This window comes from Bubalus bubalis, chromosome X, assembly GCF_019923935.1.
Source record: "Bubalus bubalis isolate 160015118507 breed Murrah chromosome X, NDDB_SH_1, whole genome shotgun sequence".
Taxonomy (NCBI): Eukaryota; Metazoa; Chordata; class Mammalia; order Artiodactyla; family Bovidae; genus Bubalus; species Bubalus bubalis.
In genome coordinates this window covers 92,143,634-92,157,770 of record NC_059181.1, presented here as the reverse complement: position 1 = coordinate 92,157,770, position 14,137 = coordinate 92,143,634, and the positions used below count along the sequence as shown (strand labels likewise).

General features: G+C 41.6%; 1 protein-coding gene across 1 annotated transcript in view; it reads left to right on the top strand.

Moving 5' to 3' along the window:
* TRMT2B (tRNA methyltransferase 2 homolog B) overlaps window positions 1-14,137 on the top strand; it is a 55,264-nt gene that overhangs the window by 8,153 nt on the left and 32,974 nt on the right. Inside the window, 6 exon segments of the mRNA XM_044936496.1 lie at window positions 4,764-4,999; window positions 5,687-5,741; window positions 7,061-7,195; window positions 8,543-8,642; window positions 10,126-10,144; window positions 11,953-12,010. Coding sequence (XP_044792431.1) covers window positions 4,764-4,999; window positions 5,687-5,741; window positions 7,061-7,195; window positions 8,543-8,642; window positions 10,126-10,144; window positions 11,953-12,010 — 603 coding nt within the window.

Below are 14,137 nucleotides of genomic sequence, written 5' to 3'. Positions count from 1 at the left end.
TGGAGAAGGAAATGGCAACCCACTCCAGTGTTCTTGCCTGGAGAATCCCAGGGACGGGGGAGCCTGGTGGGCTGCTGTCTATGGGGTCACACAGAGTCAGACACAACTGAAGCAACTTAGCAGCAGCAGCAGCAGCAGTACAGAATGAAGCAGGGCAAAGGCTAATAGAATTTTGCAAAGAGAACGCACTGGTCATAGCAAACACCCTCTTCCAACAACACAAGAGAAGACTGTACACATGGCCATCACCAGATGGTCAATACTGAAATCAGATTGATTATAGTCTTTGCACCCAAAGATGGAGAAGCTCTATACAGTCAGCAAAAACAAGACCGGGAGCTGACTGTGGCTCAGATCATGAACTCCTTATTGCCATATTCAGACTTAAATTTCTTTCTTAAATTAAAGAAAGTAGGGAAAACCACTAGACCATTCAGGTATGACCTAAATCAAATCAGGTCATTGTATAGTGGAAGTGATTGTACAGTGGAAGTGAGAAATAGGTTCAAGGGATTAGATCTGATAGACAGAGTGCCTGAAGAACTATGGATGGAGGTTCATGACATTGTACAGGAGGCAGGGATCAAGACCATCCCCAAGAAAAAGAAAAGCAAAAAGGCAAACTGGTTGTCTTAGGAGGCCTTACAAATAGCTGTGAAAAGAAGAGACGTGAAAGGCAGTGGAGAAAAGGAAAGAGATACCCATTTGAATGCAGAGTTCCAAAGAATAGCCAGGAGAGATAAGAAAGCCTTCCTCAGTGATCAATGCAAAGAAATAGAAGAAAACAACAGAATGGGAAAGGCTAGCGATCTCTTCAAGAAAACTAGAGATACCAAGGGAACATTTCATGCAAAGTTGGGCTCAATAAAGGACAGAAATGGTATGGACCTAACAGAAGCAGAAGATATTAAGAAGAGGTGGCAAGAATAAACAAAAGAACTGCATAAAAAAGGTCTTAATGGCCCAGATAATCACGATGGTGTGATCACTCACCTAGAGCCAGACATCCTGGAATGTGAAGTCAAGTGGGCCTTAGGCAGTGTCACAACGAACAAGGCTAGTGGAGGTGATGGAATTCCAGTTGAGCTATTTCAAATCCTGAAAGATGATGCTGTGAAAGTGCTGCACTCAATATGCCAGCTAATTTGAAAAACTCAGCAGTGGCCACAGGATTGGAAAAGGTCAGTTTTCATTCCAATCCCAAAGAAAGCCAATGCCAAAGAATGCTCAAACTACTGCACAATTGCACTCATCTCACACGCTAGTAAAGTAATGCTCAAAATTCTCCAAGCCAGGCTTCAACAGTATGTGCACTGTGAACCTCCAGATGTTCAAGGTGGTCTTAGAAAAGGCAGAGGAACCAGAGACCAAATTGCCAACATCCGCTGGATCATCATAAAAGCAAGAGAGTTCCAGGAAAACATCTACTTCTGCTTTATTGATTACACCAAAGCCTTTGACTGTGTAGATCACAACAAACTGTGGAAAATTCTTCAAGTGATGGGAATATCAGAGCACCTTACCTGCCTCTTGAGAAATCTGTATACAGGTCAAGAAGCAACAGTTAGAACTGGACCTGGAGCAACAGACTGGTTCCAAGTAGGGAAAGGAGTATGTCAAGGCTATATATTGTCACCCTGCTTATTTAACTTCTATACAGAATACATCATGAGAAACGCTGGGCTGGATGAAGCACAAGCTGGAATCAAGATTGCTGGGAGAAATGTCAGCAACCTCAGATATGCAAATGACACCACCCTTATGGCAGAAAATGAAGAAGAACTAAAGAGCCTCTTGATGCAAGTGAAAGAGGAAAGTGAAAAAGCTGGCTTAAAATTCAACATACAGAAGCTAAGATCATGGCATCTGGTCCCATCACTTCATGGCAAATACATGGGGAAAGAATGGAAATAGTGACAGACTTTATTTTTTGGGACTCCAAAATTACTCCAGATGGTGGCTGCAGCCATGAAATTAAAAGATGCTTGCTCCTTGGAAGCAAAGTTAGGAGCAAACTAGAGAGCATATTAAAATGCAGAGACATTACTTTGCTAACAAAGGTCCATCCCAAAGCTATGGTTTTCCCAGTAGTCGTGTGTGGATGTGAAAATTGGACTATAAAGAAAGCTGAGCACCGAAGAATTGATGCTTTTGAACTGTGGTGTTAGAGAAGACTCTTCAGAGTCCCTTTGACTGCAAGGAGATCCAACCAGTCCATCCTAAAGGAGATCAGTCCTGAATGTTCATTGGAAGGACTGATGCTAAAGCTGAAACTCCAATACTTTGTCCATCTGATGTGAAGAAATGGCTCATTTGAAAAGACCCTGATGTTTTGAAAGATTGAGGGCAGGAGGAGAAGGTGATGACAGAGGATAAGATGGTTGGATGGCATCACTGACTCAATGGGCATGAGTTTGAGTAAACTCAGGGAGTTGGTGATGGACAGGGAGGCCTGGCATGCTGCAGTCCATGGGATCACAAAGAGTCAGACACAACTGAGGGACTGAACTGAACTGATTAACACCTGAATTCTGGGCCAACTTACATTTATCCTGTTAGAAATTTAACTCCCCCCCGCCCCGAATGCTTCTGTGTTATGACTGTTACCTTCTTTAGTACTTTGTAAACATACAGAATGTTATATGGCTAAATATTACAGCACGCCTGTCAGCATCCTTTAAATTACCTAGTGATCATGCATACTAATTTTGTGGTAATAGAGAGCCATGGAAGAATCTTTGTTAATAAACCAATTCCATAATTAAACTTTAAATATATTTCATTCTGAATTAAAGTATGACTTAACATGAAATCCAAGGTAGAGGGCAAGGGCAAAAAAGTTATTTCATGACAGATCAGTGAGGTGTCTGAGTCCATTCACGTGTCCTGGGTGTTTAAAAAAGTTACACATCAATGATCATGCACCATTAGGTAAATAGGCAACAACACAGAGTCTTGTGTTGGGAAAAAGGGATTACTTCCTCTTTCCAAAGTGAGGTTGTTCACCTGTTCTAACTCTTCCAGTTTTTGATTCATAGTTACTCCCACTATTCTTTCCCCCTCTGCTCCCTTCCGTTAATATTGCCACTCCCACTCAGTCCAATACTGTGTTTAAACCTTATGACAGTTATAATTAACATGTACTGAGTTTTTCCCAGGCACTGGACACTGTGTTCTGAGCTTTACAAACATCATCTCTAGTTAATGTTCTGTTAAATACTTTTTATTAATTATCCTTTATTAACCTTTGCAGCTACTCTATAAGGTAGATGCTATTATTATTTGCATTTTGCAGATGAAAAAGAGGAGGATCAGAAAGAATGATTAACCTGCCAAAGGCCACCTAGCGAGTAGGTGGTGGAGCCAGGGAATTGCCCAGGTCTTCCTGACTCTAGGGTCTGCACTCCTAAGGTCTCAAACTTTCTTTTGTCCCTACTGCCTACCATTTCCCATTGCCTTATTTCCTGTTTTTCTTTGGACTCAGACTTATTGAATGTGTCAGTGCTCTTGCCAAAAGTCATCTCCCTTGGCCACCAAGCTCTGTAATCCCTTGATTCAGCTGGGTCACCAGCATCTCATCTTGCTTTCCAAATATTGCCTTTCTCCCAGGTTTTGTCATTTTGCTCTTCTCTTTGCTAAAAGCTCTTTTTTAATGTTGTAGACACTTGACCAAATCTCTCACCCTGACTTCTCTCTTGAATTGTACTGCTTCTCTACTTACTTGTTAGATGTTTCCACTTGGATGTTTCCCTGTCATTTCAAACACGTGCCTCAAACATGACTTTGCTTTTTATTAACCTCTGAGTTTCATCTTAAGTTTTCTATGTAAAGGCTCTATCAGCTCACAGTTGGCTTCACAATAAAGTCCACATTTTACTCACGCATTAAAGTTCTTCCAGGGCTTCCCTGGTGGCTCAGAGGTTAAAGCATATGCCTGCAATGTGGGAGACCTGGGTTCGATCCCTGGGTTGGGAAGATCCCCTGGAGAAGGAAATGGCAACCCACTCCAGTATTCTTGCCTGGAGAATCCCATGGACGGAGGAGCCTGGTAGGCTGCAGTCCATGGGGTCGCAAAAAGTCAGACACGACTGAGCGACTTCACTTTCACTTTCACTTAAAGTTCTTCCAGATAACCCTTTGGTGGAACTTTTCAACCTGATTTCCTCTGTTCCCTAAAATGAACTACCATTTTAGCCAGACTGATCGAGCCACTGTCCTCCAAATACTTGATTGACCTCCCTGCCATCTTTTAAGACCCAGTGCATGGTCTGCTTACTGTGAGAAACCTTTCCTGAGCACTCATCAGGAACCAGGCATAGGGTGTTATTTCATCTTATCCTGTGTCCATGCTTGATCTCCTAAATTACTCAATAGATTATGACCTTTGTAACCTCTCTGGTATCTAGTGTGGCACAGTGCCTGGCACATAGTCACTACTTACTAAATATTAGTTGATTGATGGGTTGTTTAGTAGGAGGGTAGAATGGAGAGGGACTGGCCACAAAAGTGTATCCAGAGAGTTGAACCCTTTTCTGGAGGACAGATACTATCTTTTCCTCATCTTTTTATATTGGGAGCCATAGCCAGTGCCTGGAGTGCAGTAATTGAGTTCAGCCAAGCAGTGACTCTGTGCCAGGCGCTGTGCTAGGTGCTGGGTAAAGTTTCTAAATGAATGAAGGACTTTTGAAGTTGTGCCTCTGTTTCCCAACTTCTGTTTGTCCACCTTTCCTGCTGGTGAATTTCAGTGTTTCTGTGGTTGTCAGGTATTAAGAGTCCCAGTGCACAGCCCAAGATGCTTCCTCTCCAGAATGGGTCTCTTCTCTAAACTGGGGCTGTTCCCCTGGTATGCCAGAAAACCTCCAGGTTGGTCACAGCTCTTTCTGGGCTCAGCATGTAAGGAAAACTTCACCCAGGTGATAGCCAAGAAGCATCAAAGAGGACAGGAAAGTCAGAAGAAACCAAGACATCTTGGACCACTAGATGATTCCTGGCAGGAAAGGTAAGGCCCTTCCCCTTAACAAGTCTGAATCTCTGGGCCTGTTGAAATTCTGTAGACTTGATGTGCAATGTGGCGTTGCAAGGATTCAGAGGGCACCTCAGGTAGGATACCCAGGACAAACTGAAAACATCTAAGGAATACCGGCAGAAATGCTTTGGGATTGCAGAAAATACTCTTCTTGCCTTTATGTGTGTTTTTGGCAGAAAGGGGATATTGAACTGTGATCCTCTGTCTAAAAAGGTCCAGGATAGGTCTGCTGAAAACAAGGGACTTGGAGATGAGATGGATTAGAAATGAATAGTCCCACTGCAGTCATGCAAATACAAATATACCTCATTTTATGCAACAACTGTATTTTCTAAATCAAATTATATTTTAAAAGCGTTAGGGAGGTGAGCTATTTAAAGGAACCCAACAGTGAAGACTTTTTGTAATATGATTAATTACCTCCTGATAAATCTGGATTTTTCTTATATTAGGTTTGCCCATCTGTTCAGCTTTGTTAAGCAGATAGCACCAAAATGGGCTCTCCTCCCAGACTCTTATCTCCCCGGGGGCCTGAGAGTTAGGTCTTCTGAATGACAAGTAAAATGCCGGAGCAAATGGCAGCAGGAAGTACTTTTGTGGAGTAAGAGGCTCAGTACATATTTAGATAATGAATTAGGTACCTGGTTTATTTTATTCAAGGCTGGCTGATGTTGTGATGCCACTCTGGAGGCTGAGCTATGAAGAACAGTTCAAGGTAGGGACCCAGCTCAAGTCTTCACTACTCCATTCCATCAGGTACTAGACTTGTAGGAAGCTTGGCTGGACAGCTCTACCCAGATGCCCCAACAGGTCCTTAAAAAAGCAATATGCTAATGAATCTGAAATTTTCACTTTAGGCCAGTTATGTCTTCCAAACACTAGAGCCTTATATCCAAATGCCTGTTTCCTTTCTTCCTTGATTTTGTGTGTGTGTGTGTGTGTGTGGTACTTATAGCTCTGTGTATGTGTGTAGCAACTGTTCTTGCTTCATATATAGCTGTACTTTCCAACATGGTAGCCACTAGCTACATGTGGCTATTTAAATTTAAATACAGTCAATTCTGCTCTAATGCTTGTTTTGAAAATGAAAATTTGTTCCAACAGATTGAGGTCTTAGGGAACAATTTGAACATAATGCAGATTTCATGTTTGCTTAGGAATGACTTCATCCATAAGAAACGCAAGATAAAAGGGTATCCGTACCTAGCTGAACTGAGCTGAGTATGAATTCATAAAATGAACACGTGTACACATATCATACATCTCCTGGCTTCCTCAGTTCAGAGTGTGTTATGAGCCACACCCATTCACATCTGCTGTGAGAACTTTCTGTTTTGCCCACATAACCCTCTTTTCACCATCTCATGTCTCACAAGTGGACAGCCACTTCCACAAGCAAGTTTCAGGTCATTGTGGTAATGTGCCATCCCATTTATACATTGCTTAACCATTTAACATGCAGAAAACTGTTGTTTTTATTAGTTTCCTACATTTTCTGTGAGTGTAACTGATAAAGGTTTGGAATGTGAGTGTGCAACCCCATTTTCCCATGAGCCCTGTGATTTGTTTGGAGTATTGTGCATAGTATGGAGTAAGAATGCTTGTCATACGTGATAGCAGAGCGAAGTGCTATTAAAATGAAATAAGATGAAAAATTCAGTTCCTCAGTTGCATGAGTCACTTTTCAAGGGCTCAGTAGCCACCTGTAGCTAGTTTAGGCTGCCGTATTATAGAGAACATAACACCAATAGAGAACATTTCCATTATCACAGCAGGTCTACTGGACAGCACTAACGTATAGCTGGAATGTTCAGTCTGAAAGGTCATATAGAATGATGAGTTTACACAAGAGCTCACTTAACCTTTTCCCAATACCATGTTAGATCTGTGGCTGTCCCATCATTCTGAGTTCCTTATCTGCTGAGACCATGACCCAAGGATTCATGGGACCACTTTCTCTCATCCTGTCTGTTTTCTGTTCTTTGAGTTGATACTGCTGAAGTTGTTCGTTTCATTGCTTATGTTCTTTTGCAGGTGAAATTTGAAGCTCAGAAGAAAATTTTAGAGAGACTAGAATTTTACCTCCAAGGGCTAAATGGAGTCAATATGACAACAGCTGGACCCAGATCCAAGGGGCTCTGTTGTTTTCTCCATCCTATTATACCTTCTGTAAGTCCATACTTCCCTATCCTTTATCTACTAAGTCTCCTTAATAGCTAATAATATCAGCCAATACTTAACTGGGCACTTGCTGGGGACCAGGCTCTATGCTAAGTGAGTAACATGCATCATTGTCTTGTTTTACTGTTTCCAGTCACACTGAGGGTAGACACTATCATTTTACGGATGAATACTTGAGGCTCAGTGATTTTATTATTTTTGTCTATTTTAAATTTTTACTTTTTGGCTGCACTGGGTTTTTGTTGGTGCACACAGGCTTTCTCTGGTTGCAACAAGCAGGGGACTATTCTTTAGTTGTGTTGTGTGGGTTTCTCATTGTGGTGGCTTCTCTTGTTGGCAGAACATGGGCACTAGGGCATGCAGGCTTCAGTAGTTGTGGTGCATGGGCTTAGTTGCTCCATTCCATGTGGAATCTTCCTGGACCAGGGATCAAACCCATGTTCCCTGCATTGGCAGGCAGATTCTTAACCACTGCACCACCAGGGAAACCCAAGAGATTAAATGATTTGCTGAAGGACACACATCTAGAAAGTGCCAGATCTAAGGTTTATACTTAGGTCGATCTGATGCAAAGCCACTTTTTCAACCAGTACACACTGCTACCTCCTTAGAAAGATCTCAGACTTTGGAAAACTTCTAATGAGGCTGCAGAGAGGCAGAATTTACTTTGTGGCAGAGGTTGACAAACTATGGCCCAAAAGCCACATCTGCTCTGCTGCTTGACTTTGTAAATAAAGTTTTATTGGAACACAGCTGAGCTCACTTGTTCATGGATTATCTGTGGCTACTTTTGCACTGCCATGGCAGAGTTAAATAGTTGGGATAGGGACCACACAGCCTGAAAAGCCTAAAATTATTTACTATCTGGCCCTTTATTGGGTTTCCCAGATGGCTCAGTGCTAAAGAATCTGCCTTCCAATGCAGGAGACGCCAGAGACATGGGTTTGATCCCTGGGTTGGGAAGATCCCCTGGAGAAGGGAATGGCAAACCACTCCAGTATTCTTGCCTGAAAAATTCCATGGGCAGAGGAGCCTGGAGGGCTATGGCCAGGGGGTCACAGAGAGTTAGACAAAACTAAGCACACATGCACACTTCCTTTATTGAAAAAGTTTTTCAGCTCCTGCTTTATGGAAAGATTGGAGCTCTTTTTCTTCTATACAGTGTCTATGGAGTGCTTTTATCTTCTCAGCCATGGACTTTCATGTAGTCATACCTCCTAATCAAGCATCTTTTATTTTTTTCTCATCCAGAGAACACTCTTTCATTCTTTGTATTTTGTCCTGCTTGGTTTTAATTGACCTGTTGTCCCTATCCTGTCCTTCTGCCTTCTCCAGCCTGTCATTGATGGCTACTGAAATAAGTCTACCTTCTCTGTGAACCGAGGTCCAGGTGGCAATCCAAAGACTGTGGGGTACTACCTGGGAACTTGGAGAGGTCAGCTGAAGCATGTGCCTAGTAGAAATAACAAACCAAACACTGAAAGGAAAGGGGAGATTGCAGAGAACAGTGTTTGTGGGAGTGGAGAGGAGTGGGAAATATGGTGGATTTAAAGGAGAAGGTTGAATTTGAAGCCTTTGATGCCCCATGGACTGTAGCCCCATCAGGCTCCTCAGTCCATGGAATTCTCCAGGCAAGAATACTGGAGTGGATTGCCATTCCCTTCTCTAGGGATCTTCACAACCCAGGGATCGAACCTGGGTCTCCTGCATTGCAGGCAGATTCTTTACCATCTGAGCCACCAGGGAAGCCCAAAGAAGAAGGTTGAATTGGAAGCCTTTGATTTAGAGCATGATCACAAGGTTAATTGGAGATGTGGTGTGTATAGATACACAATGGGATATTACTCAGCCACAAAAATAATGAAATAATGCCATTTGCGGCAACATGGATGGACCCAGAGATTATAGTATTAAGTGATATAGTTCAGTTCAGATCAGTCGCTTAGTCGAGGCTGATTCTTTGTGATCTCATGAACTGCATCATGCCAGGCCATCACCTGTCCACCACCAACTTCCAGAGTCTACCCAAACCCATGTCCATTGAGTCGGTGATGCCATCCAACCATCTCATCCTCTGTCATCCCCTTCTCCTCCTGCCTTCAATCTTTCCCAGCATCGAGGTATTTTCACATGAGTCAGCTCTTTGCATCAGGTGGCCAAAGCATTGGAGTTTCAGCTTCAACATCAGTCCTTCCAGTGAATACCCAGGACTGATCTCCTTTAGGATGGACTGGTTGGATCTCCTTGCAGTCCAAGGGACTCTCAAGAATCTTCTCCAACACCACAGTTCAAAAGCATCAATTCTTCGGCACTCAGCTTTCTTTATAATCCAACTCTCACATCCATACATGACCACTGGAAAAACCATAGCCTTGACTGGATGGACCTTTATTGCCAAAGTAATGTCTCTGCTTTTCAATATGTTCTCTAGGTTGGTCATAACTTTCCTTGCAAGGAGTAAGCGTCTTTTAATTTCATGGCTGCAATCACCATCTGCAGTGATTTTGGAGCCCAGAAAAATAAAGTCAGCTACTGTTTCCATTGTTTCCCCATCTATTTGCCATGAAGTGATGGGACCAGATGCCATGATCTTAGTTTTCTGAATGTTGAGCTTTAAGCCAACTTTTTCGCTCTCCTCTTTCACTTTCATCAAGAGGCTCTTTAGTTCTTCTTCGCTTTCTGCCATAAGGGTGGTGTCATCTGCGTATCTGAGGTTATTGATATTTCTCCTGGCAATCTTGATTCCAGCTTGTGCTTCTTGCAGCCCAGCGTTTCTCATGATGTACTCTGCATATAAGTTAAATAAGCAGGGTGACAATATACAGCCTTGACATACTCCTTTCCTTACTTGGATCCAGTCTGTTGTTCCATGTCCAGGTCTAACTTTTGCTTCCTAACCTGCATACAGGTTTCTCAAGAGGAGGGTCAGGTGGTCTGGTATTCCAATGTCTTTCAGAATTTTCCACAGTTTATTGTGATCCACACAATCAAAGGCCTTGGCATAGTCAATAAAGCAGAAATAGATGTTTTTCTGGAACTCTCTTGCTTTTTGGATGATCCAGCGGATTTTGGCAATTTGATCTCTGGTTCCTCTGCCTTTTCTAAAACCAGCTTGAACATCTGGAAGTTCACAGTTCACATATTGCTGAAGCCTGGCTTGGAGAATTTTGAGCATTACTTTACTAGTGTGTGAGATGAGTGTAATTGTGCGGTAGTTTGAGCATTCTTTGGCATTGGCTTTCTTTGAGATTGGAATGAAAAGTGACCTTTTCCAGTCCTGTGGCCACTGCTGAGTTTTCCAAATTTGCTGGCATATTGAGTGCAGCACTTTCACAGCATCATCTTTCAGGATTTGAAATAGCTCAACTGGAATTCCATCACCTCCACTAGCTTTGTTTGTAGTGATGCTTCCTAAGTGGCATAAGCTAGACAGATAAAAAAATATATATTATATTGCTTATAAATAGAAACTAAAAAAAATTATACAAATGAACTTATTTGCAAATTCGAAATAGACCCACAAACACAAAACAAATTTGTGATTACCAAAGGGGAAAGTGAGGGGAAAGGATAAATTAGGAGTTTGGGATTAACATAGACACACTACTATATATAAAACAGATAACTAACAAGGACCTACTGTGTAGCACAGGTCCTTGTGCTATATATTAGACTCTACTGAATATTCTGTAATAACCTGTAAAGGAAAAGAATCTGAAGAAGAACATATATATGTATGTGTGTATATGTGTATATATCTGAATCACTGTGCTGTACATGTGAAAATAACACAAAATTGTAAATCAACTATACTTCAGTTAAAAAAGACATAAAAAACCAAGGTTAATTGGGGATACTTTTTGGTGAGTAATCATTCTATTATAGTGCTAGCAATCAACCTCCACCCCCAGCTTTCTTCCTCTAAAAACCATATGCCTGAGACCTAGTAAGCACTTCATCAGTGTTAATGCTGGTACTGTTGCTCTCTCATTATCATCGCTGTTGTCATCATTGTCGTCATTATTGTCTTCATTTTATGTTGCTTTCTGTACTAACAGCGGTCTCCTGCTTATTAGAGATGCCCTTTGTATTTCACATCCCTAAATCCCTGAAAATCAGAGCTTTCTGTGATAAATCTACCTTAAAATAATTGATAGGGAAGGTGAGTTCTGTGAGGGAAATCACAATGTCATATTTCTGAGACTTAATTCTAGTATCCATTCCCAGATTCCATTCCTGAACTTTCCATTTGCCCATTTTCAATAAATTCACTTGAAAAACCATGTTTTTATATTAGTCACACTGTTTAATATCCATATGCCTTAGACTACAGTTCATTAGGGCAGGCACTTGGGTTTCTTTTTTTCTCTCTGTGTACTGAATTAAATGAGTATATGACGTCAGTGTTCTGTTATTCACTAACAGAAAAGCAAAACCCATTACATTTTATTTCCCTCTTAAAATCTGAACAGAAAGCATACATTGTCATATCATGCATTTGTGGCAGGAGAGAAAATATTGAGAACTAGCTCTGTTAAGAATAGGTGTTTTAATGGCTAGACCAGGAAGCAGGTTTTTCCTCTGAAAAATGGCCTTGAGCATGAATTAGGTACTTTGCTTCTTCACATCTGCATATGCCTCTGTGGAGGAGAGGATTTGAGTTGCCAGATATTTTCTTCTAAATTATCTTTTAGGAAGAAACTATGTAAATGAAATTCTTTTTCTTTCCATAGACAGGGATGTAGTCTATGGTTTTGTAGTCTGAAAAACATCCCCGAGAAACACAATCAAGTGGCACAGGTAATAAGGAACAAAGAAAGGCTGGTTGAAGATGACCCCGGGCATTGCATTCTAACTACAGCAACCCTGACGTTTTAATAATAGAGCCGCATCTAGTGCTGCAGGGGAGGAGGGGTTCTGTTCTGAAAGTGTACCTCTTAACGTCAGAGAGAACATTTCTAGTGTTTCATTTCAGAGAGGATGGAGAGGAGGAGAGAGAACTGCATCCATTATTGCAAATGTCAAATGTCCAAACAATTTAATAGGGGGAAAATTTAGAACAGAGAGGTACTGATGAGGACAGGATAGCAAGTAGCATGTGTCTGAAATAGTGGGAAGGCTAGTGTTTTCAGCAGAACAAGGTTGAAAAATATGATGAGAAATGTGGGAGTGGGCATAAGACATCTACATCATGACATTTTTACATCCTTCTGTTTCATGTACCCATTATTTACTGAGTACCTACTATGGGTCAGGCACTGTAGTAGGTGCTGGGGATCCACGGGTGACTCAAACATGGTGCCTGCCTTCCTGGAACTTAAAAAAGGAAAAGCCTTACTTATGAGGACTAAACAAGACTCCCAACTGAGATACTTGTTCCGTATTTATACTTACTAGTATCCGTCAGCTTTATGAGACTTGGTGGTTCCTTCTGATAGGATACATCTTGGCCTCAAAGATTTCCTGGCCAGGACATAGCTCTCATCATAGGATCATTTTCCAGAAATCTTCCTACATGACCCTTATCAGCATCTTCTCCCATTGTATTCAGTGACTATTCTAAATTCTTACCTCTCCTTGAATTTCCTATCCCATCACGTTTACCCTTGCTTTTGACAGATGGCTGTGCCTGGTTCTTCGCTGGAAAATTAAAACCATCAGATGAGAACTCTCTTAGCTACTTCCCCTACCATCTACCAATTTTGCTGAAACCTTACCCCCCTTTTTCCTCCTGTCTCAGTGAAATGCTGTCAGTTCTCCCTGTCCAAGGTTGTTCTTCTTGAAACACCATCTTGGACTCATCTCTCTCCCCAGGATCCTTGCTCCTTCATTACATTCCCTCTTTCTCCTATTTCTTTACCTCTTTTCCCCCACCTCTGTAAGCTCTTTTCTTTCAGTTCATAAGCATGTTCAGTATTTTTCATCTTTTTTAAAAAAATCTGATGGTTCTTGCTTCTGCCCCCAATAATCCCTAGAAATCAATCTTTCCAAAGTTATCAATGACCTCTGTTTTGCCAAATTTAATGGAAACTTTCTGCCCCTAACTTATTCAACTTTTCTCTGCCTTTGGCACCACTTCTTATTCTTATTTTCCTCCTTGGGAACACTGTTTTTGTTTGGTTTCTATGATACCATTCTCTGATGGTTTTCCTCCTGTTTCTCTGGCCAAAATCTCTTAGTCTTTCTTATGGGATCTTTTTCTCATTTTCTTTCCCATGGTAAGTGTTGGTATCCTCCAGGACTCTGCCCTTGGCCTTGTTTTTGAATATATTCATGGGAGACTGAACACCCCTATAGCTGATGATTGGAATCAGTCAGTTAAATCACTCTGTTGTGTCCAACTCTTTGCGACTCCATGGACTACAGCACACCAGGCTTCCCTGTCCATCACCAACTCCCAGATTTTACTCAAACTTATGTCCATTGAGTCAGTGATGCCATCCAACCATCTCATCCTCTGTCGTCCCCTTCTCCTCCTGCCTTTAATCTTTCCCTGCATCGAGGTCTTTTCAAATGAGTCAGTTCTTCACATCAGGTGGCCAAAGTATTGGAGTTTCAGCTTCAGCATCAGTCCTTCCAATGAACATTGAGGACTGATTTCCTTTAGGATGGACTGGTTGGATCTCCTTGCAGTCCAAGGGACTCTCAAGAGTCTTCTCTAACACTACAGTTCGAAAGCATCAATTCTTCAGTGCTTAGCTTTCTTTATAGTCCAACTCTCACATCCATACATGACTACTGGAAAAACCATAGCTTTGACTAGATGGATGGATGATTGGAATGACCACCTATAAATTGACAACTCCTAAACTTATATTTTCATTCCAGCTCCGTCTTGAGCATTGTCCTGCAGAGCTCTTCAAGTCAGCATTGGCCCACATCAAGATTTCTCAACCTCTACACTATTTACATTTTGAATTGAATAATTAC